The sequence below is a fragment of the Panthera leo genome, chromosome D1 (genome assembly GCF_018350215.1).
Source record: "Panthera leo isolate Ple1 chromosome D1, P.leo_Ple1_pat1.1, whole genome shotgun sequence".
NCBI classification, from domain to species: Eukaryota; Metazoa; Chordata; class Mammalia; order Carnivora; family Felidae; genus Panthera; species Panthera leo.
This window is the reverse complement of record NC_056688.1, coordinates 101,010,868-101,038,089: the sequence shown is the minus strand read 5'-3', so window position 1 is coordinate 101,038,089 and position 27,222 is coordinate 101,010,868. Positions and strand designations below refer to the sequence as shown.

Genomic DNA, 27,222 nt, shown 5'->3' with positions numbered 1-27,222 from the left:
GAAGAATTTTTTAAGCACAAAATTTGCACTCCTATCAAAGCCTAGAATTTGTATTTGTCACTTTCATTATGATAGAGAAAATTGAAGCAAAATTGGTAGTAAAATACTTTGGAGATCACAGAACACTACATAAGTACAGCATGTTTATGATAATAATCCATGAGATAAATAACTGAAGTATATTGAAAATAAATCCTTTTTAATAAGCAAAGTACTGGTTTATCTTAATATATATGCTTCTATGACTCACTGTAGAAAAAGATGTATGCTCTGTTAAGGGAGATTAAATTTATAATTTTTCCTTAAAGCATATAATTTCTTAGAACTGATTTTCTCATTAAGAATGGTAGAATTAAGATAATAATCTTCAAACATGAGACTTCCCACGTTGAGTTATTAAAAAAGTATTTTTCTCCTCATAAGATGGTTCTTTACATCTTAAAAGGAGAACTAAAACTATTCTTTTTTATTTTTATTATTTATTTATTTTTGAGAGCGAGACCTCTCTGACCTGAACTGGGGCAGGTCAGAGAAAGGGACAGAGGATCCCAAGTGTGCTCTGTGCTAACAGCAGAGACCCTGATGCAGGGCTGGAACTCACGAACCGTGAGATCATGACCTGAGCAGAAGTCAGACACTCAACCAGCTGAGCCACCCAGGCAGCCCAGAGAACTAACAACTTTAAGCTAAAACCTCACCATCTGCTGTTTTGGGTCAGTGTCTAATAGTTATATTTTACAATAATTTAGGCTATGAAATTTCCATAAGCTTCATTCCAGATATATTATTAAAATAAGAATTTTTAAATGAGAACAACAAATCACAAATCACAGATAGCAAGACACTTTGAGTTATATGAGGTAGACAGAGTTCCAGAGAGCATATTATCTATACAATTTATTTCATAAAGACATCTTTAATTAACCAACCAATGGTTTGGAAAACATGAATCATGTATCTGTTGTATGGTGGGTTATGGTAAATGAAAGATCTTGAAAGATCTGGTAATACTGATTTTGATTTTGATAGATCAATTAAACAGGAATAAATTTCAAAGCAATGGAACACACACACACGTACTCAACCAGAAGCAAATTTCACTTCAATGATGAAGTTGAAAGTTTCAGAATGTTCTCATATTTCCAATATCTGAATGTTTTTTTTTTGTGATATTTCTCTTGTCTGTGATAGTCTTTACTGGAAATGTCATCATTGCTCTCATAACTAGAGTTGAGCAGGCTCTTCAGACACCCATGTGTTTTTTCCTTAGTAATTTTTCCTTCCTGAAAATCTGTTATGTATTTGTATTCTTTCTAGCATACTCCTAAACTTTTGGACTCAGAAAAGAAACATTTATTCTTCTACCTGTGCTACAAAAATATTTCTTTCTCTTTATGCTTGCAAACAGAGACGATTTTCTCCTGACAGTGATGGCCTATGATCACCACATGGCCATTTGTCATGTTCTGCATTGTCCTCTAGTTATGATACTTGGATCCTACAGTAAAATTGTCTCTGCCATCTTGAAGTTGCCATTGGCAACAGGACCAGCCAAAGCTGTATCCACCTGCTCATCTCACATCATAGTTGAAGCTTGATTCTGCAGATCCAAAATCATTACATATTTTTCACCCAAATCCAAACATACTTTTCAGAACAAATTTATTTCTCTTCCTTTACCAGTGTCATTCTGTTGTTTAACCCCATGGTATACAATCTGAAGAATAAGGATATCATGATGGTCTTGAGAAACTGGCTACCTGAAAGTTTACTGCATTAGCCACTGATTTGAACTCATCTCTTTTTCCACTTAATTCTGCTGTTGTCTAATCTGAGGTTGTTTTGCAGTTTACTTTCCTGCTTGAATATGAGTTGATTATCTTTACTTATTCATTAACTTTCCATTTTATGCTGGACTTTCTGGTATCAGGATTATATCCTGAGTGACTGTATTTAAAACAAGAGAGTGGAGTACCTGGGTGGCTCAATCAGTTGAGCATCAAACTCTTGATTTCAACTCAGGTCATGATCTCAGTGTTTGCGATATTGAGCACAGAGTTTACTTCAGATCCTCTCCCACTCTCTCTGCCCCTCCCCACCTCTCTGAATAAATAAATAAAATTTTTAAACAAACAAACAAAAAACAATAAAATAATATATTCCACCAGACATAAATGTATCTTTTTAAAAAAAGCTAAAATATAGACATGTACCACAAATAATTACTGTTATGTAAATGTCATGCTACATCTCCAGTCTAAAGGTTTACATGTTGGGGCATCTGGGTGGTTCAGTCCTTTAGTGTCAGGGTCTTGATTTTGACTCAGATCATGACATCAGGGTCATGAGATCAAGCCCCAAGTTGGGCTCCACATGGGCATGTGGCCTGTTTAAGATTCTCTCTCTCTCTCTCTCTCTCTCTCTCTCTCTCTCTCTCTCTCTCTCTCTCTCTCCCCCTCTGAAATCAAAAAGAAGATAAAGATTTACATGTTATAGCATGCTATAAAACACTCTAGTGACTGAAAATGAGCTCTGTGGCAGAGTCTGGCTAGTTGCTCTCTGAATATATTTCCATTTCTTAGACATATGGTAAACAAAATTCCCTAGCACTCTCATATCCACATTAAACCATGTGATTAGTTTCTACAATAGCACAAGGATAGAAGTGATGTGCCTATTCTGTGTTGAGGCTCTTAAGATTGATTTTTTCCCCTTATTTTCTATCTCTAATTCTCAGCTGTCTGAATACTGAAGGTCTGATAGGGAACTAGAAAGATGAACAAACTAGGGGAAAATGGAATTCTTAGATGAAAGGAACCAATTTCTTCTTCTTTTTCTTTAAGTTTATTTTCAGAGAAAGAGAGAGAGAGCATGAGCAGGGGAGGGGAAGAGAGAAGGGGAGAAAAGAAATCCCAAGAAGGCTCCATGCTGTCAGTGCAGAGCCCAATGTGGGGCTCAGTCTCAGGAACCGTGAGATCATGACCTGAGCTGAAATCAAGAGTTAGATGGTAAACCAACTGAGCCACCCAGGTGCCCTGAGGAACCAGAGTTCCTTAATTCCTGACCACAAAATCGTACTGTAGTAAGAGTTGAAGATGCTTCTTTATTTTGTTAAGCCACTTATATATCTAGAGCATTGTTTCATTTTAAAATTAAATTTGGCTGGGGGGAGGGGGCACCTGGTGGCTCAGTCAGTTAATTGTCAGACTTCAGCTCAGGTCATGATCTCACAGTTTGTGGGTTCGAGCCCTGAGTTGGGCTCTGTACTGACAGCTCAGAGCCTGAAGCTTGCTTCGAATTCTGTGTAGCCATCTCTCTCTGCCCCTACCCCACTTGTGCTCTCTCTCTCTCGCTCTCTCTCTCTCTCTCTCTCTCTGTCTCCAAAAATAAATAAATGTAAAAAAAATTTAATTAAATTTGGTTTGGTGATGGTGATATTTAATTAAATAAAGAAGCACTCAATTCTCTGAATTAGGGAGAGGATAGGGTTTCAATCAGTCTACTCCAACGGGAGGTGGACATTCAATTTGTCCCAGCCTATAAGTAACCAACATCTTATTTGAGGCAAATCATGAGTAAAGTTCCCATTTGTATATAAACATGAAGGAAGACCCTCAGCAATACCAAATTAGTTACAATAATGATTAGAGGGCCAATTTATAAGAAGCATGCTATAGTGAAGATAAGCAGCCTTAAAATACAGAAATGAAATGCAGTTTTGGACACATACTATTTTGACAAATAGAAAAGCACTATTCTCACAAATGGTCAGAGAACTCCAAAGAGAAAGAAGCAAATGTAATTGTAAGTACAAGTAGATACTGGGTTGGCAACTTTATGCCTGATAATTTTATTGCCATACCTACCTAGCAGTAGTTGAAATAGGAAAAAGGATTTCGACAGGAAACCTTCCTTTTCCTTTCTTTCCTAAATAATTTTGTGGCAAATGCTTATTGTTCGAAGTGGTTTACATTTGGAATCAGCTCGATACTTGCCTTGATGCCTGAGTTGACCCCATAACATGAACAAAACCGTCTAGTTACTTGTCAGCACACAGGACATGCTTCAGTTTCCACAAAATTTAATCTAGGAACCCAGCTCTCCACTTCTGAAAAGGGATCTCACCACCTAATGGGTTAAGAACAAAGCATACCATATTCATGTGATAAAATATAGGGCAGATTTTTCTAAGGCTGTGGATGATCTAGATTTGAGTGAGTTATGAGAATAAAAATAAGAAAAGCAAATTGATGCTAATTATGAAGGATCGGGAATGCAATAGAAAGATTTTTTTAACTTTTTTTTCCTGGTAGTAATACGGAACAATTAAGTGTGATTTCTCCACCAGAGGACACCCTCCCACCCCAAGTGCCAAGAAGGGTCTAAAGAGAGGGAACGTTTATCTACAGAGAAAGTTTTTGAAAAAAAGAACTGTAATGACTGCAAAGCAGAAGCAGTCTCTTAGAAATCAAAATGATGCACGAGAGATGTCCCCCAGGACGAGCATGACTATTTCCTATTTAAAAGCACCTAATGTTGGAAGCTAGCAAGAGTATTGGAGAATTACAGCCACTTACTGGCACAGAAGAAGAGCTTAAAACATTGACAGTTTACAAAACATCTACAGTCCCATAAACAGCCTCAGGCAAATCCATAAAGGTAAGCTATAATTGTGCTACCAGACTCTTTTATGTAAGGATACTGTAAATTTGGGGCTAAAGATACAAAGGACAAAATAGAAAAACATAGAATTCTGAGATCTTTATATCAAAACCCGTTAACTATTCTTGGAGAGGAAATATTTTTCTCTACCCTTCAAGATTCTTCTGGCTGGTCTAAGCATTAAATTAACATGAGACAGACTAATGGTAGAAAATAAAGTTTAATTTTATGTGCACAGAGGTCCGATAAAAAAAAAATTGAGACTCAAAGAAAACATGGTCACGTTGCTTTTACATATTTTTTAATTGTTTTATTTTTATATATTTTGAAAGAGAAAGAGTGAGAGAGAGGGAGCACACACACACAAGCATCAGAGGGACCAAACAGAGAGAGAGAGAGAAAGAGAGAGAATCCCAAGCAGGCTCCACACGGAAAGAAGTTCACAACAAAACATGAGATCATGACCTGAGCTGAAACCAAGAGCTGGTTGCTTAACCAACTGAGCAACACAGGCACCCTGCTTTTACACATTTTGGACAGAGGAATTCCAAATAGAATTTGGGCTGGGGTAGTAAAATAGCAAAAGGTGCAAGGTTTGTTCAAACAGGTTTATTCCACCCCGAATTCTCTATTTCTGAAGATAAGAATGTCTCTCTCTCTTGTGGTACAGGGAGGGTCACTTTCGCACTGGTAATTTATTTCCTGTTTCCAGAGACAAAAGGAGGAAGTGTCAGAGGGTTCTTCTTGCACTGGCTGGTTCTTTTTTTTTTTTTTTTTTTTTAATATAACTTATTGTTAAGTTGGCAAACATACAGTGTACACAGGGTGCTCTTGGTTTTGGGGGAGATTCCTGCGATTCATCGTGTAAATGCAATACCCAAAGCTCATCCCAACAAGTGCCCTCCTCAATACCCATCACCCATTTTCCCGTCTCCCCCGCCCCACCCCCACCACCATCAAGCTTAAGTTCCTTCTCTGCACTGAATAGTCTCTCATGGTTTGCCTCCTTCCCTCTCTGTTTGTAACTATTTTTCCCCTTCCCTTCCCTTCCGTGGTCTTTCTGTTAAGTTTCTCAAGTTGCACATACGAATGAAAATATATGATATCTTTCTCTGCCTGACTTATTTCATTTAGCATAATACCCTCCAGTTTGGTGCACATTGCTGCAAATGGCAAGATTTCATTCTTTCTCATAGCCAATTAGTATTCCATTGTATATATAAACCACATCTTCTTTATCCATTCATCAGTTGATGGACATTTAGGTTCTTTCCATAATTTGGCTATTGTTGAAAGCACTGCTGTAAACATTGGGAAACATGTGCCCCTACGTGTCAACACTCCTGTGGCCTTTGGATAAATTCCTAGTAGTGCTATCGCTGGGTCGTAGGGTAGTTCTATTTTTAGTTTTTGAGGAAGCTCTACACTGTTTCCCAGAGTGGCTGCATCAGTTTGCATTCCCACTGATAGTGCAAGAGAGTTCCTGTTTTTCTACATCCTCACCAACATCTGTTGTTTCCTGAGTTGTTAATTTTAATCACTCTGACTAGTGTGAGGTGATATCTCAATGTGGTTTTGATTTGTATTTCCTTAACGATGAGTGATATTGAGCATCTTTTCATGTGTCTGTTGGCCATCTGGATGTCTTCTTTGGAAATGTGTCTATTCATGCCTTCTGCCCATTTCTTCACTGGATTATTTGGTTTTCATGTGTTGAGTTTGGTAAGTTCTTTATAGATTTTGTATACTAACCCTGTATCCAATATATCATTTGCAAATATCTTTTCCCATTCCATCAGTTGACCTTTAGTTTTGTCGATTGTTTCCTTTGCAGTGCAGAAGCTTTGTATTTTCATGCAGTCCCAACAGTTCATTTTTGCTTTTATTTCCCTTGCCTTTGGAGAAGTGTCGAGTAAGAAGTTGCTGTGACTGAGGTCAAAGAGTTGTTACCTGTTTTCTCCTCAAGGTTTTTGATGGTTTTCTGTCTCACATTTAAGTCTTTCAACCATTTTGATTTTATTTTTGTGTATGGTTTAAGAAAGTAGTCCAGTCTCATTCTTCTGCATGTTGCTGTCCAGTTTGCCCATTTGCTAAAGAGACTGTCTTTTTTCCATTGGAGACTCTTTCTTGCTTTGTCAAAGATTAGTTGGCCATACATTTGTGGGTCTAATTCTGGGTTCTCTATTCTATCCCATTGGTCCGTTTGTCTGTTTCTGTGCCAATACCATACTGTCTTGATGACTATAGCTTTGTAGTAGAGGCTAAAGTCTGGGGTTGTGATGCCTCCCACTTTGGTTTTCTTTTTCAACATTAGACTATTCCAGGTCTTTTGTGGTTCCATACAAATCATTCTTTAGGAACTTTAATACAAAATCATCATTTTACCATTGTGGCATGTTTTGAGGCAGCCTGCACTGAACCCTTGCCGTACTGAACATAATCCATATAGTTCTTGCCTTTCTTAATGATAAAGTAAAGTAAAATTAGACATATGTCAAATAACAATAATATTGATACTTATAATAAAATGATTCACTTAATGTCATTTTGAAAACTATTTCTATTATTAGATTTGATGAAGTAGGAAAACATAATATTTTAGGGGGAAATCTGGAGACCAAACATCTATAAAGTATAGTAGAATTGTTAAGTATTGTTAATTGCCTGATGTTAGACAACAATATTAAATTATATGACAGTGGATCATAAAATCTTACATAGATAAAAAGGATTATATGGAAAGCAGTGTGATGAATGGTTTATTTTTCTAGATTGAATTAAAGGTTAATTGATATTCGTCATGCATTGCATAGGATGTGTTAATAGGGAAGGTTATGGATGGGATAGGATTAATGCTTTCAGTATTTAGCAGGAGTGATGGGAGAGGTACATAAAGTCGAATAATAATACATATATTTATTCCCACAGGAACAAAGGGTTGGTTTAAGTAATTGATTCTCATTGAAATATAAATGGGAAGACTTAAAACTCATCTGAATGAGAATTAGACAACATCTTAAAGGAAAAGATTTGATTTGAAACAAGATGGAATACACACACACACACAAATGAACCCAGACAAAAACAATAGAAAAAAGCCTGTATCATAATTCAGTCATAAGAGGGGTTCAATAACTACATATTGTTCCTGCACAATATGCTATAAGTCTCAATGCATACTTCTCATTGTCTCTAGGATTCGTACATGCAACTATAAAATATGTATGTTTGGATTTTCTTTCTTGAATTGATTTTAAGAGATTATATGTTCATTTTTGAGATTTCACATATCATCTCCTAGAAACAGAGCAAAGCAATGGCAGAAATAACTTAAGAGATTACATAAATACATTAATGTATCTACTGAAATTAACAGGAAGGAGAATGTGGTTGGAAAATGTTAATGGACTAACTCTCTTTCATTTACTATGTCTGCAGATGGAGAATCAATTAAAAACAGGAATTTCAAATATTACTACACTGATGGAATTTGTTCTCTTGGGGTTTTCTGATATTCCCAATCTCCACTGGACTCTTTTTGGGATATTTTTAGTCATCTACCTAACTATCCTGATGTGCAATAGCATCATAATATTGGTAACAAGAATTGACTCTGCTCTCCAGACCCCCATGTATTTTTTTCTTGGCAATCTCTCCTTCTTAGAAATCTGTTATGTAACAGTCACAATGCCCAGAATGCTCATGGACCTATTGACCCAGAAAGGAAATATTTCTTTCTTTGCCTGCGCTGCACAAATGTTTTTTTTCCTCACATTTGGAAGCTCAGAGTGTCTTCTCCTGACAGTGATGGCCTATGACCGCTACATGGCCATTTGTGACCCTCTGCACTACCCTCTAATCATGAACCACAAGGTCTGTGTCCAGCTGGTGACTGTCTCCTGGATCAGTGTATTTCCATTTGTAATTGGGCAAACATGCCAGATTTTCTCTCTGCCCTTTTGTGGGTCTAACACAATTAACCATTTCTTCTGTGACATCCCCCCAGTACTCCAGCTAGCTTGTGGGGACACACTTGTGAATGAATTTGTGGTCTATGTAATTGCAGTGGCAATTGTCATGGTTCCATTTCTGTTGATTGTTGTCTCCTATGGCAAAATTATCTCCAGCATTCTGAAATTGTCGTCAGCCAAAGGGAGGGCTAAAGCCTTCTCCACCTCTTCTTCTCACCTGATAGTTGTCGTCTTATTCTATGGAACGGCTACTATCAATTATACACAACTGAAATCAAATCAATCTGAAAGAGTTGGGAAATTGATCTCTCTTTTCTTCACCGTTTTGATCCCAACTTTGAATCCCATTATATATACTCTGAGGAACAAAGACATCACGGTAGCACTAAGAAAACTACTAACGAAGATTTTAATATGATTCAAATACTTGCAACTGCAGAAAGAATTTGCTTATATGCTTGTCATGTAGAGACAACAGAGAAAAGTGTCTCCTAATTTTATTCCCTAATAACGTTCATTAATATCATCATAGCAACCTCACATCGTCTCAAGTAAACTTCTTTTCCAATGATTGAGAGCTTCTGACAAATCGAAGCGCAAATTATTTCAATTGCGACAATCTCATTTATAATATTTAATTTGTAATTTATAATCTGATACCTGTGTTTGTTTACGAATTTTGAGAAAACAGGTTTCTTCAGACGTGTTTCTTAAAGGTTTCTTCACAGTGCAAAAGAAAGCCGGAAGCAATGGGAAGGCGCTGTCAGTCAACACCATACAATACAACACAGCCTCTCTAGACCATGTTTTAGAGCCCCTTCACTGAAGAAATTCCAAACTTTCCTGACATGTGAGAGAGAAAGTAAATGTATGTATAAAATATAACTATTTTTGAAAAACAGAGAAGGTAAGCATTTCGTAATGTCATACAACAGTTTGCATGTGCCAGTGGTAGTGATTGTGATGCCCATTAGCCCACTTAGTATCCAGGAGGCTGTGGAACAGAAGAAAATATTGGCTTCCTGACAGTGTTAGGATTTCAAATGATTCCTGAGTCTTAATCATTTTTTTGCAGTTTGGATTTATTACAAAGAGAATGTATCATGTAACTTACAAAAAAATAATAACTTTGTAGGCAGAAAACATAAAAGTTCACACAAAGAAAATTCTTGCATTACTCCCTTTCTTATTGTTACCGAATGTCTGATAGAATCCAGAAGAGAAATTTCAATATCTGCCAAATCATCTTTTATTTTTGATATGTAAGTGAGGCATCACTAAATTCTATTGCTGAAACTAATAGTACACTGTATGTTAACTGACTGGAATTTAAATGAAACATGAAACAAAGGAAAAGAAAGAAAGAACAGATTTTTCTTATGAACCAAAAGGAGTCGGGAGGGGTGCCTGGGTGGCTCAATTGTTTGAATGTCTGACTTGGGCTCAGGTCATGATCTCAGTGCTCCTGGGTTTGGGATCTGTGCTCACAGCTCAGAGCCTTTGGCCTGCATAGGATTATGTCTCCTTCTCTACCCCTCCCCTTGCTCAAGGTCTGTCTCTCTCTATCTCAAAATTAAATAAAAATTAAAAAATTAAAAATAGAAGGATTCGGGATATATAATATTTATAGTAATTTCTTATAAAACTAATTAAAAGGCCTTGGGGCACCTGGGTGGCTCACTGGGTTACTTCCGATTCTAGATTTTGGCTCAGGTCAGGATCTCATGGTTTCTGAGTTTGAGCCCCACGTTGGTCTCCATGCTGATAGTGTGGAGCCTGCTTGGGAGTGTTTCTCTCTCTCTCTCTCACCCTCCCCTGCTGTCTCTTCCTCTCAAAGTAAATACACTTAAAAAAAACTTATTAAAAAGGCCTTCAACAATAGACACAAAAATGGATAAATTTAAGATTGTAAAAGTGAACAACGTTAAAATAAATGCCTGTCAGTGATTATTGCATGATGATATCTTCAAAAACAAAACCTGTGTTGGTAGTCAGAGGCAGAGATCAATATGTATTTCTTATTCATATCATAATATCACAATGATACACTCATCAAAAAGACAAAAAAAAAAGACTAATCCTATCCCATGTGTAAAATATCTGGAGCCATGGGACCTGTCACCCGACGCTCAGATGCGAATGGGTACACTATTTTGGCAGATAGCTAAAGAATCCTTCTTGGAGAATTGTACCCCTAGGTGTGTACCAGCAAAACTCCAACCATATGTGTGCCAGGGAACATCTCCAAGAATGCTCATCTTTGGGGTGCCTGAGTGGCTCAGTCGGTTAAACGTCTGACTTTGGGGCAGGTCATGACGTCACGGTTTGTGGGTTTGAACCCCGCATCAGTGCCTTTAGCAACAGCGTCTGTGCTGTTGGCAAGGAGCCTGGAGCCTGCTTCAGAGTCTGTGTCTCCACCTTCCTCTGCCCCTCCTCCACGTGTGCTCTCACCTTCTCTCTCTCAAAAATAAATAAACTTAAAAAAAAAAAGATGCCCATCTTTGCATCATTCATAGTAGCAAATTCTTATCAAATTAAATTGAGAAGTGATTCTGATTCTTAACACAGAGGTAAACTAGAAAGAGATACAAATGAATAAAACACAATTATATACAATACTGATGAAGGATATTGCGTAAAACCGGTCGTAATCATATTCTACACAACGTTTTAGTTAAGGTTAAAAGACAGTATTTAGGAAGCCCATCATTGTTTTTAATGTTTTTTTAAAGTTTATTTATTTGTTTATTTATTTTTAAATGCAATTTATTGTCAATTTAGCTATCATAAAGGGTATACTGTGTGGGCTTGGTTTTGGTGGTACATCCCCGTGATTCATCGCTTACATACAATACCCAGACAACAAGTGCCCTCTTCAGGGCCCATCACCATTTTCCCCTCTCCTACACACCCCCCCCATCAACCCTCAGTTTGTTCTCTGTGTTAAGAGCCTCTCATGCTTTGACTCCCTCTCTGTTTGTAACTAATTTTCCCCTTTCCTTCCCCCATCATTGTCTGTTAAGTTTCTCAAGTTCCACATATGAATGAAAGCATATGATATCTGTCTTTCTTTGACTGACTTATTTCACATGGCATAATACCCTCCAGTTCCATTCACATTGTTGCAAATGGCAAGATTTCCTTCTTTCTCATTGCCAGGCGGTATTCCATTGTATATATAAGTCACATCTTTATCCATTCATCTGTTGATAAACATTTGGGCTCTCTCCATGAGTGGCTATTGTTGAAAGCACTGCCGTAAACATTGGGGTACACTTTCCCTTATGAATCAGAATTCCTCTGTCATTTGGGTAAATTCCTACTAGTGCTATTGCTGGGTCATAGGGTAGTTCCATTTTTAATTTTTCAGGAACCCCCACACTGTTTTCCATAGTGGCTCTAACATTGTGCATTGCCACCAACAGTGCAAGGGGTTCCCGTTTCTCCACATCCTCACCAACATCTGTTGTTTCCTGAGTTGTTAATTTTAACCACTCTGACTTGTGTGAGGTGGTATCTCGATGTGGTTTTGATTTGTATTTCTCGGATGATGAGTGATGTTGAGCATCTTTTAATGTGTCTGTTGGCCATCTGGATATCTTCTTTGGAAACGTGTCTATTCATGCCTTCTGCCGATTTCTTCACTGGATTATTTGTTTTTCATGTGTTGAGTTTGGTAAGTTCTTTATAGATTTTGTATACTAACCCTGTATCCTATATGTCATTTGCAAATATCTTTTCCTATTTGTCAGTTGGCTTTTAGTTTTGTCGATTGTTTCCTTTGTTGTGCAGAAGGTTTCTATCTTAATAAGTCCTCAATAGTTCATTTTTGCTTTTATTTCCCTTGCCTTCGGAGATGTGTTGAGTAGAAAGTTGGTGAAGCTAAGGTCAAAGAGATTGTTGCCTGTTTTCTTCTCTAGGGTTTTGATGGTTTCCTGTCTCACATTTAGGTCTTTCAATCATTTTGAGTTTATTTTGTGTATGGTTTAAGAAAGTAGTCCAGTTTCATTCTTCTGCATGTTGCTGCCCAGTTCTCCCAGCACCATTTGCTAAAGAGACTGTCTTTTTTCCATTGGAGACTCTTTTCTGCTTTGTCAAAGATTAGTTGGCCATAACATTTGTGGGTCTAATTCTGGGTTCTCCATTCTAGTCCATTGGTCTGTGTGTCTGTTTTTGTGCCAATACCATACTGTCTTGATGATTACAGCTTTGTAGTAGAGGCTAAAGTCTGGGATTGTGATGCCTCCCACTTTGGTTTTCTTTTTCAACATTACTTTGGCTATTCCAGGTCTTTTGTGGTTCCATACAAATTGTAGTATTGTTTGTTTTAGCTCTGCGAAGAATGCGGACGCAATTTTCATTGGGATTTCATTGCATGCGTAGATCGCTTTGAATAAAGTATTTGTCCTTCCAATCCATGAGCATGGAAAGTTTTTCCATTTTTTTGTGTCTTCTTCAATTTCTTTCATAAGGTTTTTTTATATAAATTTAAGCACACAAATCTTTTACGTCTTTTGTTATGCATATTTCCTGGTATTTTATGGGTATTGGTGCAATTGTAAATGGGATAGATTTCTTGATTTCTCTTTCTGTTGCTTCATCTTGGTGTATAGAAATGCAACCGATTTCTGTACATTGAATTTATATCCTGTGACTTTGCTGAATTCATGTAGCAGTTCTCACAGGTTTTTGGTGGAATCTTTTGGGTTTTCTATGTTGAGTATCATGTCCTCTGCAAAAAGTGAAAGTTTGCCTTCTTTGCCTATTTGGATGCCTTTTATTTCATTTTGTTGTCTGATTGCTGAGGCTAGGATTTCCATCGCTAAGTTAAACAACAGTGGTGATAGTGGACATCCCTGTTGTGTTCCTGATCACAGGGAAAGCTCTCAGTCTTTCCCCATTGAGGATGATATTAGCTGTGGGCCTTTCATATATAATTTTTATGATGGTAAGATATGTTCCTTCTATCCCGACTGTCTTGACGGTTTTTATTAAGAAAGGAGGCTGTATTTGGCCAAATGCTTCATCTACATCTATTGACAGGATCATGTGGTTCTTTTCCTATCTTCTATCAATGTGATGTATCACATTGATTGATTTGTGAATATTGAACCAGCCCTGTAGCCTAGGAACTAAGAAATAGTCACGAGTAATTAAGAAATAATGTAAATGAGATGCAAAATAAAATGAGGTGCAGTGACATCAAGGATGGAGGAAGCAGAGGGGAGAATAAGTGAAATAGAAGATAAAATTATGGAAAATGATGAAATAGAGATAAGAAAATAGAGAAGAAAGAAGAAGAAGAAAAATAGAGATAAGAAAATACTAGAACACGAGGGAAGAATTAAAGAACTAAGTGATTCAATAAAACATAATATTCATAGGGGCGCCTGGGTGGCGCAGTCGGTTAAGCGTCCGACTTCAGCCAGGTCACGATCTCACGGTCCGTGAGTTCGAGCCCCGCGTCAGGCTCTGGGCTGATGGCTCGGAGCCTGGAGCCTGTTTCCGATTCTGTGTCTCCCTCTCTCTCTGACCCTCCCCCGTTCATGCTCTGTCTCTCTCTGTCCCAAAAATAAATAAAAAACAATAAATGTTAAAAAAAACATAATATTCATATAATAGGAATGCCAATAGAAGAGAGTGAGAAAAGAACAAAAGTTTTACCTGAACAAATTATAACTGTGAACTTCCCTAATCTGAGGAAGAAGCAGACATCCAAATCCCCAAGCCACAGAGAACTCTATTCAGAATCAACAAGAATAGGTCTCCGCAGTATCTCATAGTGAAACTGGCAAAATACAAAGATAAAGAGAGAATTCTGAAAGCAGCTAGGGAAACAAGGGTCTTAAACTACAAGGGTAGACACATAAGGGTAGTAGCAGAACTATCTACTGAAACTTGGAAGCCAGAAGGGAGTGACAGGAAATAGTCTATGTGCTGAATAGGAAAAATATGCAGCCCAGAATCCTTTATCCAGCAAGGCTGTCATTCAGAATAGAAGGAGAGATAAAGGCTTTCCCAGACAAACAAAAACTGAAGGAGTTCATGACCACTCATCCAGCCCTGTAGATCCTAAAGTGGCTCTGTGGGTGGAATGCTGCAAAGACTGGAAAAGCCTAGAGGTATCACCACAACCTCTATACCTACAGATAACACAATGACATTAAGTCTGTATCTTTCAAGAATCACTCTGAATGTAAAAGGACTAAGTGTCCCAGTAAAAAGTCATAGAGTATCAGAATGGATAAAAAAAACAAACAAACAAGATCCGGGGCACCTGGGTGGCTTGGTCAGTTGAGCATCTGACTTCAGCTCAGGTCATGACCTTGTAGTCCATGAGCCTGCTTCAAACTCTGTGTCTCCCTCTCTCTCTGCCTGCCCCCCCCCCCCAGCTTGTGCTATGTCTCTCTCTGTCTCAAAAATAAGTAAATATTAAAAAAACCCAAGATCCAAGTATATGCTGTCTGCAAAAGACTCATTTTAGACCTGAGAATACCTTCAAATTGAAAGTGAGAGGGTGGAGAACCACCTATCATGCCACTTGAAGTCAAAGAAAGGTAGAGTAGCCATACTTATATCAGACAAATGAGATTTTAAACTGAAGATTGTAACAAGAGATGAAGAAGAACATTATATCATAATTAAGGCATATATCCATCAAGTAGAGCTAACAACTGTAAATGTTATATATTTAGGGAGCACCCAAATATATAAATCAAGTAATCATATCATACACATACAATGACCATGGTAATTGTAGGTGACTTACAATTACTCCGCTTACAGTGGAGTGACTTACTCCACTTACAACAATGAACAGATCATCTGTGCAGAAAATCATAAAGGAACAGTGGCCTTGAATGATACACTGGACCAGACGGACTTGACAGATATATTCACAATTTTTCATCCAAAAGCAGCAGAATACACATTCCTCTTTAGTGCACATGGAACATTCTCCAAGATAGATCACATACCGCGTCACAAAAAAGTCCTCAATAAATATCAAAGAATTGAGATCATACCATGCATATTTTCAGATCCCAATGCTATGAACCTTGAAAACAACCACAAGGAAAAAACTTTGGAAAGTCTCCAAATGCATGGAGGTTAAAGAACATCCTACTAAAGAATGATTGGGTCACCCAGGAAATTAATGAAGAAATTTTAAAATATACAGAAGCAAATGAAAATGAAAGCACAACAGTCCAAAGCCTTTGGGATGCAGAAAAGGCAGTCCTAAGAGGAAAATACGTTGCAATCCAGGACTATCTAAAGAAACAAGAAAAATCCCAAATACAAAACCTAACCTCACACCTAAAGGAGCTAGAAGCACACCAGCAAAGAAACTGCAAAAACAGCAGGAGAAAATTGTGAACATTAGAGCAGAAGTAAATAATATAGAATCCAAAAGAACAGTAGAACAGGTCAATGAATCAAAGAACTTATTTTTTAAAAGAATAACAAAATCGATAAGCCCCTAGCCAGACTTCTCAAAAAGAGAAAAGAGAGACCCAAATAGATAAAATCACGAATGAAAGAGGGGAGATCACAACCAACACCACAGAAATACAAACAATTATCAGAGAATACTGTGAGAAATTATATGCCAACAAACTGGACAACCTGGAAAATGTGGACAAATTCCTAGACACCCACACACTACCAAAACTCAAATGGGAAGAAATAGAAAATTTGTAGAGAGCCATACCAGTGAGTACATCGAATCAGTTATCAAAAATCCCCCCAAAAATAAGAGTCCTGGGCCAGATGGCTTCCCAGGGGAATTCTACCAGACATTTAAAGCAGAGTTAATATATATTCTTCTTGAGCTGTTCCAAAAAATAGAAATGGGAAGAAAGCTTCTGGACTCATTCTATAAAGCCAGCATTACCTTGATTCCCAAACCAGCCAGAGACCCCACTAAAAAGGAGAACTACAGGCAAATACCTCCAATGAACAGGAATGCAAAACTTCTCAACTACATAATGTCAAATTGAATTCAATAGTATATTAAAAGAATTATTCACCATGATTGAGTGGGATTCATTCCTCAGTCAACACTTCTATAAATAGAAAACCAAGCCACGTATAATTTCAAATGCCGAAATCAAATAAATAATTTCCATTCCTGTTTAAGATGTGATGGGTCACAGCAGGCCAGTCTTGTTGCAAGCCCTGGAAAAAAATGGATACATTATAAAATTCGTATTTTAGATGCATCATAGAGTTGTGAGAGAAAAAACTAGAGGAAAATATCAAAATTAAGTCTCCTTAAACAGAGGATAATAACTCAGAGAATTATTCACACCTAGGTGGCTTACAGTCTTTTGCAAGTACACAATTGTTGCAATGTCATGCTATTGTGTGACTCCATGTATGTACATATATTGTTGATTGATACAAAAAAGAAACACAGTCATGTTGTGGGTCCATGGTACCCATTTCCTCTCCATAGATCAATGCATAGGGAGATGTCTCTAATTTTTTAAACTAAATCATTATTTAAATTAATTTTTTTCATAAATGAATATATATACTTGCTTAAGGCATGTTTTTTTTTTCCTTTCTTTATTACTTCATCTGTTTAGTATAGTTTTCTAATTGTATTTTGGACTTTTTTTATTGATATTTAAGAACAAAACAAGAGCACTTCATTTGAGACATCATGTGTAATTATTTTTCTCATTGTATAAATTCTATCTGACTTTGGGCTCTTGTTTCTTTTATCATGCAGAGTTATTTATTTTGATAGAGGATTTTTTCTATTTTTGTGTCCTGCATTTTAAAGTTTGAGTCGTGAACTTTCCATTACTCCAAAACATGAGACCTTCTTCTCAGAATGCTCACCTCACTTCACTCTCTTAAGTACTTGAACCTGGGATAGCATTGGGAGTTTTCCTGCTGTAATGTGCTTTTGACAAAAGTTAAACTTTTTTTTCCTCTATGCTGCCCAACTGTTCCAAGAGCATTTATATGCCCATATTTGGCCAATTCAGTAGACTATCTTTACTGAAAGACAAATTATCATTTGCATTTGAGTATTTTTTTTCCTCAAGATTCTACTTAATGGCATCAGATCTCTACCCATGCCTAGTACTCCACCTTACTGATGAGGAGGGTTTGAAGTCCTCAGCAGATGCTTCTTGGATGCACATCCTCAGAAACTCCAGCCTGGACCACCTCTCACTCCCTTGCTGAGCTCTGTCACATCTGGCTCCCCTATACATTCTCTTCCATGACCTTGGGCACCTGCTCCTGATATATCGTAATTATCTTTCCTAATCACTCCCTGTTATCACATTGCTGTAGGAGTTTCTTATCTCAGAAATATTTTGTCTTCCTAGTCATCAACCCCTAGTAATCACTATTTGCTAAATAACTGGAAGCAATATCCTCTTTTTGACATAAGAAATTGATCCCAAGCCAAGACTCTTAAACAGTCCTTTGGGGATGGGAGAATGCCTTTCCCAAAATTGGAGCCTAGAATTCACAGGCCATTTGCTCAGAGTCTTTCCCATTATCTCAGCTGAACTTATTTCAGATTCTTATTTTATCCGAAGTAAAGCTTGAAAATATTCACACTTTGAAAATGTGACATGAAATTGGGAAAAGACAGTGAGGGATATGCTGCAAAAGAAACAGTTCCCCCAGTTCAGATTAACCTTGGGCTAAAATTTTAATTTTTGAACCATGTGTAATGCATTCAACTGCTAAATCTCGGGTTGCAAAGGTGGCCATGAAGAAGGCAATAGTATAGTAGTTTTGTATGTAATTATAACACTTGTCATCAGAACACTTAATACAATGGTCACATAGGCCAGCCTCTAAGTAGTGACCAAGGAACTTATTCTACAGGAGAACACAAGATAAACAGTTCAAGATCTCAATCTAATAGGAACAGAGGCTCCATACAGAGCATTTATAATAGATCAAGTGAGAATTGGATATGTGTCGATTTTGGGTGGTCTCAGGTGTAATGCTCAGCACCCTGTTCATGTCTAAGAAATCAGATTTGCTCTGCACACTGTTCCAAGGAGCTGTTGAAAAGAAGGTATTCTGGGTAGACTAAGAGCTTTGTGGAAAAAAATAAATATAACAAATCAGAGAATGCCAAAGTGATTCTTCTAATTAGAAATGTAAGTTTTCCAGGTGGAAGAGATCCCTGGGGTAGAGATAACTACTTTTATTTAAAGAGAGTTTGCATTTAGAAAGCACAGAATATTATAAAGGTGGCTTGAGTATCTTTGATGAAACAAGTGATTTTCAACCACAGCAATCGAGTTGAATCATTAAACCCTCTACAGTGAGAAAAGTCAACATCCCAAATAAGAAAGGTAAATGTAAACTAATTTATACTGATATTAGGCTTTAGAACCTACTTTTAAATGTAAAATTAGTATTAAAGTAGCAAATATGTCATTTTATTAGAGTGACTCTTCTATATTTCTAATTCTATTAAATAAAATTTATAATGAAATGATGATAATAAATAATGGTATTCAGTCACTTTGACACACTGAAAACTGTAATAATTGAAGTATTTTCTAGGTACAGATAATATTATAGGAAAATTCATTTTGAGCAAACACATTGTAACAAATAATTTTCACATTTACATATTCAACCTGATTTTGTAATCAGAAATGTGAAGCAAAACAATCTATGAAACAATGTTATAACCACTGGGGAATCCAAAGAACATTTATTTTAAGGAAAAAAATGATAAAATTAAGGATTAGTAAAATAATGAAAAAGAGTTTTAAATTCAATATTGTTTTTAAATTAATTTAAGGTTTAAGTTGCTAATTTATATCAAATACATAAATATAGCTGAGACTTGGTCAGCTCCCAATATTTAAATGACCTAGAATGTTGTTATACATTTCTTTAATCATTTGGAGTTTTTCAGAGAGTAGAGGCTTGGATTTAAATAAAACCATATAACTACATTAAGTTGTATTTTCCCTTTATCAATAATAATGTAAACATTTACAAGAAAGGAAGTATATAATTTTATGAGAACACCCAGAGCAAATCTCTGCTTTTTCTACCTTGTTCCACTCTTGAGAAATACATACACAAATCTTACTATTTCATGTTATGCATAGATGATATCATCACAAAAATGCTGGGTTTGAACAATTAGAAATTGTATTTTACTTAGCACTGAAAGTAATTTTATTCTAATAAGAATCATAGGAAAAAAAGAATCATGAAATAATTTCTTTTAAATATATGCCATTTGTAAAAAGTGACACATGAAGATTGGAATTTTTTCTCTAGTATATTAATCTGTTTCTCCCCTTTAAGAGTAAAGACTTTATCTGAAACATGTTTGCTACCTTAGTTAATTTCAGAATCAAATACTCAGCACCACCATAGGTATACAAGCATTTTGTAAGATTTATATTGATCCTAACTGGGAAAATAGTCACAGTTCTTACTTCTCAAGTCAAGAGTATTAATGAAAGAAAATGCATATGAAAGATATTTAGCCAAATTGCGATGCTTTTGGTTGAATGCTGATATGCATTCTTGGCATTAGGTTCACAGAGCAGAGGTAATAATGTAAACATAAATATTGGCAGAGAATTCATGGAGAATTCACACCTTAAGTGCATGACATTTTTATTACATTCTGTTGATTGCTTTAAGATCTCATTCCATTTCCACATTAGTCATGTGATACATAGAGAAAGTAAATTAGAGAATTTTTTACATGCCGCATAAAACAGAGTACAACTTAGAATACATTTTAATTTTCTTTTTTTTTTAACTTTTTTTAACGTTTATTCATGTTTGAGAGACAGAGACAGAGCATGAGTTGGAGAGGGGCAGAGAGAGAGAGAGAGAGAGAGAGAGACAGAATCTGAAGCAGGCTCCTGGCCCTGAGCTGTCAGCCCTATGGTGAGGCTCAAACCCACAAACTGTGAGATCGTGACCTGACCTGAGTGGAAGTTGGACCCGTAACTGACTGAGCCTCCCAGGCATCCCACAGAAGAAATAATTTCAGTGTTTAATAACAGTAATAACTGCAGCCTTTAAAGAGACTTTTACGAGTTCCAGAACTTCAAGTTGTTTGACAGATACGAGATCAATTAATTAATATAAAAATTCTAAGTGTTGGTGCGGTATTTAGCCAATCACAGAGTTGACTGAGCCACAGCGCAAGGAGATGAAGCATCTCTCATGAGGCCACATGGCTCGCAGGTGCTGGAGCCGTAATTTAAATCTGGCCCATCTTGGCAGGACTGTATTTTTTATCCATGACACTATATTACGCTGTGTTTGGTGGACAAAGTCTAGACCCACCAGAATGGAGAGGCGAAAGGCAGGGCCGGGACCCATCTTGAGCCAAGAAGTTCCAAGGACGCAATATCGAAGGAGGCATTCACTTTCTGGATTATGCAGCACAGAATCACCCCTGAGAGTGAGTGAATGCCTCTTAAATTTTGTACCTGAGGAGTCTCACTCACCTTACCTTAGTAGTCCTGACCCTGATGAAAGGAAAGAATGAAAACATAGCAGCGATCACCCACAAGTAACTCAATAATTCTAATGAACACCATTTCTCTAAACAACGTGGTACAGTCCTGGGGACTAAAGACTTAAGAACATAATATATCCATAGCATTTTCATGATTTTAGTTATAAAACCATAACTAATAAACAATCCGAATAAAATTGTTAGGTAATTTTACCAATATTATTTAATTATGATGAATAAGGAAGCAAACCCTAAAAATTTTGAACAGTTGCTTAGTGTCACACAGATAATAAATCACGCAGTCAGGATTCAAACGTAAGCCCAGTAAAAAAAATAGGCAATGATTTGTAATCACAAAACCTATGTGCACATGATCAAATTATCAATCGCTGGTAAATTGCGATGTTCTTGCCTTCAAGAGAAGTGAGTTTAGAAACTGTTGCTTGAAGTGTTTTGTGAGGAACAATAGAGACAGTGGAAATACAAGTAGCACACAGAATCGTTTCTCCCCCTGCCCACTCACATACCCGCAGGTAATGAACACACTTCACGGCCATCTCTACTTTCCTGGGGTTCACCGCTTGGCTGTTTCTCAATCTCTATCTACACTCCCAGGCAACTTTTCCCGAATAACCGCGCCCCGCCCCCTGCTCTTTCCACCTTGTTCCACTCTTAATGTTCCCCACTTAGTATCTTACCAAAAGGTATTTGTTGCATTCCCCTATGTGTGATAAAATATTCCTTTTTGGGGGTAATTTGCCTAATAATGTGAAATGTATAATAAGAAAATGTATGATCAGGATCAACAAGTGTTGTAGGGTAACGACAGTGTTCAAGCAGGCAGTTGAAAATATACAAGGAAGACAAAGTCTGATAGAGTACTATTGAATGGTGGTGGAGAATAATCATAGAGAAAAATAGGACTGTCAAGGAATGAAATGAAAAGTGGGACCAAATGGCAAAGCTGGAGATCTGTCTTCAGTGATTGCCAATTTTTCCACTGTCTGTGCTGAGTAGGGCATAGTTTGGTTTATCCTGGGCTGTATTCACAAAGTATATGGAAGAATCCTCAAGGAGATTTGAAGGGAGTGTATACAGTGATAATCCATAGGACCTAAACTGAGAAAGTGAGAAATACACAAATAGTAACATTATTAAATTAGAAACAATTACAATGGTTAAGAAAATCAATATAGATATCCTAATGCAATTTAGAAAACAGGTATTGATCTGTTAAGGTAAACTAAAAGTAGAAGCTAAATTTGCCCCTTTCACAGATGCAACACAAAGAAAAACCACCAGAAGAAAACCTAACTGAACTGATAGAATTTGTTCTCTTGGACTTTGCTGATGTTCCCCATCTCCGGTGGCTTCTATTTGGATTGTTCTCGGTCATCTATATCGCTATCGTGATGAGTAATGGCATCATATTTCTAATAACAAAATTGGATCCTGCACTTCATGTTCCTATGTACTATTTCCTTGGCAATTTTTCCTTTTTAGAAATCTGCTATGTGTCAGTTACTCTCCCCAGAATGCTTATGAACCTCTGGACCCAGAGAAGAACAATTTCATTAGTTGCCTGTGCCACACAGATGTGCTGTATTCTTGTGTTGGGAGCCACGGAGTGTTTCCTGCTGACAGTGATGGCCTATGACCGCTACGTGGCCATCTGTAACCCTCTGCACTACCCTCTAGTCATGAACCATAAGATCTGTATCCAGCTGGTGGCTGGCTCCTGGATCAGTGGAATTCCAGTCCAGATAGGGCAAACGTTCCAGATTTTCTCTCTGTCCTTTTGTGGCTCCAATTTAATTGACCACTTCTTCTGTGACATCCCCCCAATCCTCAAGCTTGCTTGTGGGGACACATCTGTGAGTGAAATGTTGGTCTACATAGTTGCTATGTTGATTGTCACCATTCCCTTTCTGTTGATACTTATCTCCTATAGCAAAATCATCTCCACAGTCCTTCAATTGCCATCAGCCACAAGTAGGGCCAAAGCCTTCTCCACCTGTTCTTCTCATCTTATTGTCGTGGCATTGTTCTTTGGATCAGCCATTATCACTTACTTAAGACCCAAACACAGTCACTCAGCAGGAATTGACAAAGTACTTTCTCTTTTCTACACAATTGTGACTCCCATGTTTAATCCCATGATATACAGTCTAAGGAACAAGGATGTCATCATGGCATTGAGAAGATTGCTATGTAAATAATTCACTTATTAAAAATGTTATACTTGTAGGAATCAATTTCTTATATATTGGTACTGAATTTTCAACAGATATTTATATCAAACTGTAATATTTGTCTATACGGTGGTAGCTTTTTTCCAAATTAAAAATTACTTGTAATGTGTAATGCATCAAGTCATAATGCATGTATGTGTTATCAAATAAAAAATCATTCTATTGGTAATTTTATAGTTTTATTGTGTTTTATTTTCCTCTCTCAGTAAGAACTCTTGACAAAGATTGATATCATAGGCTTAACTGTAATATAGACACAGTTATATCACTTTTTGGAACCCATGTCATTCATCTATATAGAATTATAGCAGTCATTTTAAGAACCAGGTTGATAATGAATATATATATATATATATATATATATATATATATATATACACACACACACACACACACAGAGAGAGAGGGAGAGAGCAACGACTCTACGAGAAATAATTTCTTAAGGAAAAAGAGCACCTTTCACTGAAAATATAGTTTTATAAATGATTTTGGTGCACTAATACCAGTCAATAGTAAGCATGATATATACTAATATCAGATTAAATATATGTATATAGTATAGTCCTATGATTTGACAAAAGTGAATATTATTATTAAAACATTTGCTTCTAATTAAAAGAGGGGAGAAAGTCATAAGAATGTATTTTTAATATACTTTTCTAGAGATGATAGTGTGATGGGAAAATTAGGGAAATGGAAATAAAGTTTCACAAAATATATGTACTATAAAAACACAGACATTGCACATATAACTAGTATACCACATACACACAGACCTTGCAAATGATCAATAAAAATATGATAACCAGTGTCAACTGTGGATATCTCAGAGAAAAATATTCTATCATTTTCTCCTTCGTTTTACTGACTGTTACAGTTTATTGCAATAAGTTTGTGTTGTTTGTGTAATCATGAAAATTGCATATGTATTCATAAATATGTATTTATTGTGTATCAAGATAATCATTATGATCAGTTGCTTGTGTTGTTTCTCTGTTTGTACTTATACAAATAACTTTATTGATTTTCAATATTTATGCCTATCTAATAAATCCTTTGTAAATGTAGGCAACGGATCTCTAAGGAACCATTACCTGTCAGAAATGCTTCCTTCTAATGAAAAAATATGTGATGAAGCTTGCACCTTCTTAGCCCATAAGTCAAAAAGTCTGTTCTACTCACTTGCATATGAACATGTCAAAACTATAAAAATATAATAGAAAAGAAATGGCAATTTAAAAAAATAGAAACACAGTATCAACAATAAAAAATAATCCCAGGAAAATTTCCAAGCAGAAATCAGATAATTCCTGAAGCTATTATACACAGAATGGAATGAGACAGCTATAAAAAAATTCCCTTCATTTTCATTGTCCCTCCTGCCTAATAGAGAAAAAAAAAAGTTTAGATAAAAGAGATAACTACCAAGAGGAAAAACATGTAAACCTGTTAACATGCCTAATAGATGTCAACTCATCTAACTTTTATAGAATGGGAAATAAGAGATATGTTCTTGGAGCACCGTGATTATTTTTAGCTAGAAAATGATGTTCTAGGGGCACCTGGGTGGCTCAGTCGGTTGAGCCTCCGACTTCGGCTCAGGTCATGATCTCACGGTTCATGAGTTCGAGCCCCGAGTCGGGCTCTGTGCTGACAGCTCAGAGCCTGGAGACTGCTTCAGATTCTGTTGTCTCCCTCTCTCTCCCTGCCCCTCCCCCGTTCATGCTTTGTCTGTCTCTGTCTCAAAAATAAATAAACATTAAAAAAAGAAAGAAAAAAAAAAGAAAATGACGTTCTACACTCCACCCCCAATATCTGTGAAAAGTATTAACAATCATATTTTCACATATGAGTCAAGAATCAGTAGGAAAGGAATCATGGCAAATAATAGAGCCACCAAACAGACACACATTTCATTCCGTGATGTATTCCCATTGGCCAGCTTGCTCAATGTGGGGATGTCACCGAAGAAGCGGTTGATTTGATTAGAGCCCAAGAGGAGCAGCGAGAACACCTGGCATGTCTGCCCTATCTCGACTGGAATCCCACCGAGCCAGGCACCAACAGCCAGCTGGAAGCACATGGCACACGGCTAGAGGGTAATGCAGAGGTTACAAAGGGACACAGAGCGGTCATAAGCCATCACTGCCAGAAGAAATGCCTCTGTGCCTCCCAGAACAAGGAAGAAGCACATTTGAGCGGCACAACCCAACAAAGAGATGTTTCTATCCTGAGTACAATGATTAACCAGGATCCTGGGGAGAGTGGCAGACACATAACAGATCCCAGAGAGGAAATATTTGCAAGAAAAAATACATGAGTGTCTGAAGAACACAGTCTACCCTCGCAATCATTATGATAAGACCATTTCCTGTTAAGATGAATAGGTAGATGAGAAAGAAAATTCCAAATGGAAGTCCCTGGAAGTTTGGAAGGTCGGAAAAGCCCAGGAGAACAAATGCCGTGACTGAAGGTAAATTGCCTTCTCCTCTTTGGTCTCCAGGTAACACCTGTGAAAATAAGGTCTTGTTTAGTTTTCGTCGTTTGTTTGTTTGGTTTTTTTTGTAGTAGATACGACTTTCCTCGTAAAATGGTATGAGGAAATCATTTTAAGAAGAGTTTGTGAGGGGGGATGCCTGGGTGGCTCCGTTGGTTGGGCGTCCGACTTCGGCTCAGGTCATGATCCCCCAGTTCATGGGTTCGAGCCCTGTGTCGGGCTCTGTGCTGACAGCTCAGAGCCTCGAGCCTGCTTTGGATTTTGTGCCTCCCACTCTCTCTCTACCCCTCCCCTGCTTGCACTCTCAAAAATAAACAAACATTAAAAAAAAATTTTTAAAGAAGAATTTGTGAGGGATTGGTATTATTATTATCATTACTACTACTACTATTATTATTTTATTATTTTTTTTAATTTGGTAGAGTTCATCAGTGAAGCCATCTGGTCTCTAGCTTTTTGTGCGTGTAGTGGTATTCAAACTGCTAATCCAGTTACTTTAATCATTATAGGTCTGTTTAAATGTTACATTTTATTTTGTGTGTCACCTGGGGTGTTAACTCTTTCTAGAAAGGCTTCCCTCTGTCTCGTCTGCGTCTAATTGGTTGCTATAAGTTGTTCATACCGCCGGTTGTAATTATTTTCCTTTCTTTAGGATTCGTCATGAGCACAAAAATACAGTTTTTAATTATTGTCTTTAACTTTTTTTTAGTTTATTTATTTATTTGGAGAGAGACAGAGACAGCATGAGCAGGGGAGGGGTACAGAGAGAGAAAGAGAGAGGGAGAATCCCAAGCAGACTCCATGCTGTCCGCACAGAGCCCAATGCGGGCCTTGATCTTACAAAACCTGAGCAGAAACCAAGAGTTGATTACTTAACCCACTGAGCCACTCAGGCACCCCTAATTATTGTTTTTAGCCTGTTGTCTTAAAAATTTGTCCCTAAAATATTTGAAAAGGAAGATAGAAAAAAATATATAAATTTGTACTATGTTATACAGTTATCTATGTAATCACTCTACTAGGGCATCTGTTAGATGTTTGCGAATTTGTGTCACTCTATGGAAATCTGTGCCATTGATTTTTGACAAAAATGCAAATGATTTTCAGCGGAAAAAAAAAGGTATGTTTTAACAACACTGGAACAGTTGAACAAACATCTAAAGTACTCGCACCTCAAGTTCATACCTTCTACAATCATTTATTCAAAATGGACCATAGACTTAAATGTAGAATGCTAAACTATATAATTATTATAATAAAATATAAGATAAAATCTTTGTGATCTGGGGCTAAGCAAGAGATCTTAAATATGTCATAAAAAAAAAACCAGAACCCATTAAAAAAAAAGTT

The 27,222-nt window shown here is 37.0% G+C and overlaps 2 protein-coding genes and 1 pseudogene across 2 annotated transcripts; 2 read left to right on the top strand and 1 right to left on the bottom strand.

Annotated features, from left to right (window-relative positions):
• Positions 1-8,082: 8,082 nt before the first annotated feature.
• LOC122200588 (olfactory receptor 10AG1-like) lies at positions 8,083-9,051 on the top strand. The gene has a single exon (XM_042906286.1). It carries the CDS (start codon positions 8,101-8,103, stop codon positions 9,049-9,051), a length of 951 nt encoding a protein of 316 aa, XP_042762220.1. The 5' UTR covers positions 8,083-8,100.
• Positions 9,052-22,385: 13,334 nt separating this feature from the next.
• Positions 22,386-23,342, top strand: LOC122200591 (olfactory receptor 10AG1-like). The gene has a single exon (XM_042906289.1). The coding sequence runs from the start codon at positions 22,401-22,403 to the stop codon at positions 23,340-23,342; it is 942 nt and encodes a 313-aa protein (XP_042762223.1). The 5' UTR covers positions 22,386-22,400.
• Positions 23,343-25,209: 1,867 nt separating this feature from the next.
• Positions 25,210-26,376, bottom strand: LOC122201314 (annotated as a pseudogene).
• Between the last annotated feature and the right edge of the window lie 846 nt (positions 26,377-27,222).

What these genes read in the sequence shown, in the direction of transcription:
- LOC122200588 (XM_042906286.1), top strand. Translation starts at nt 8,101, where the DNA reads ATGGAGAATCAATTAAAAACAGGAATTTCAAATATTACTACACTGATG.
- LOC122200591 (XM_042906289.1), top strand. Translation starts at nt 22,401, where the DNA reads ATGCAACACAAAGAAAAACCACCAGAAGAAAACCTAACTGAACTGATA.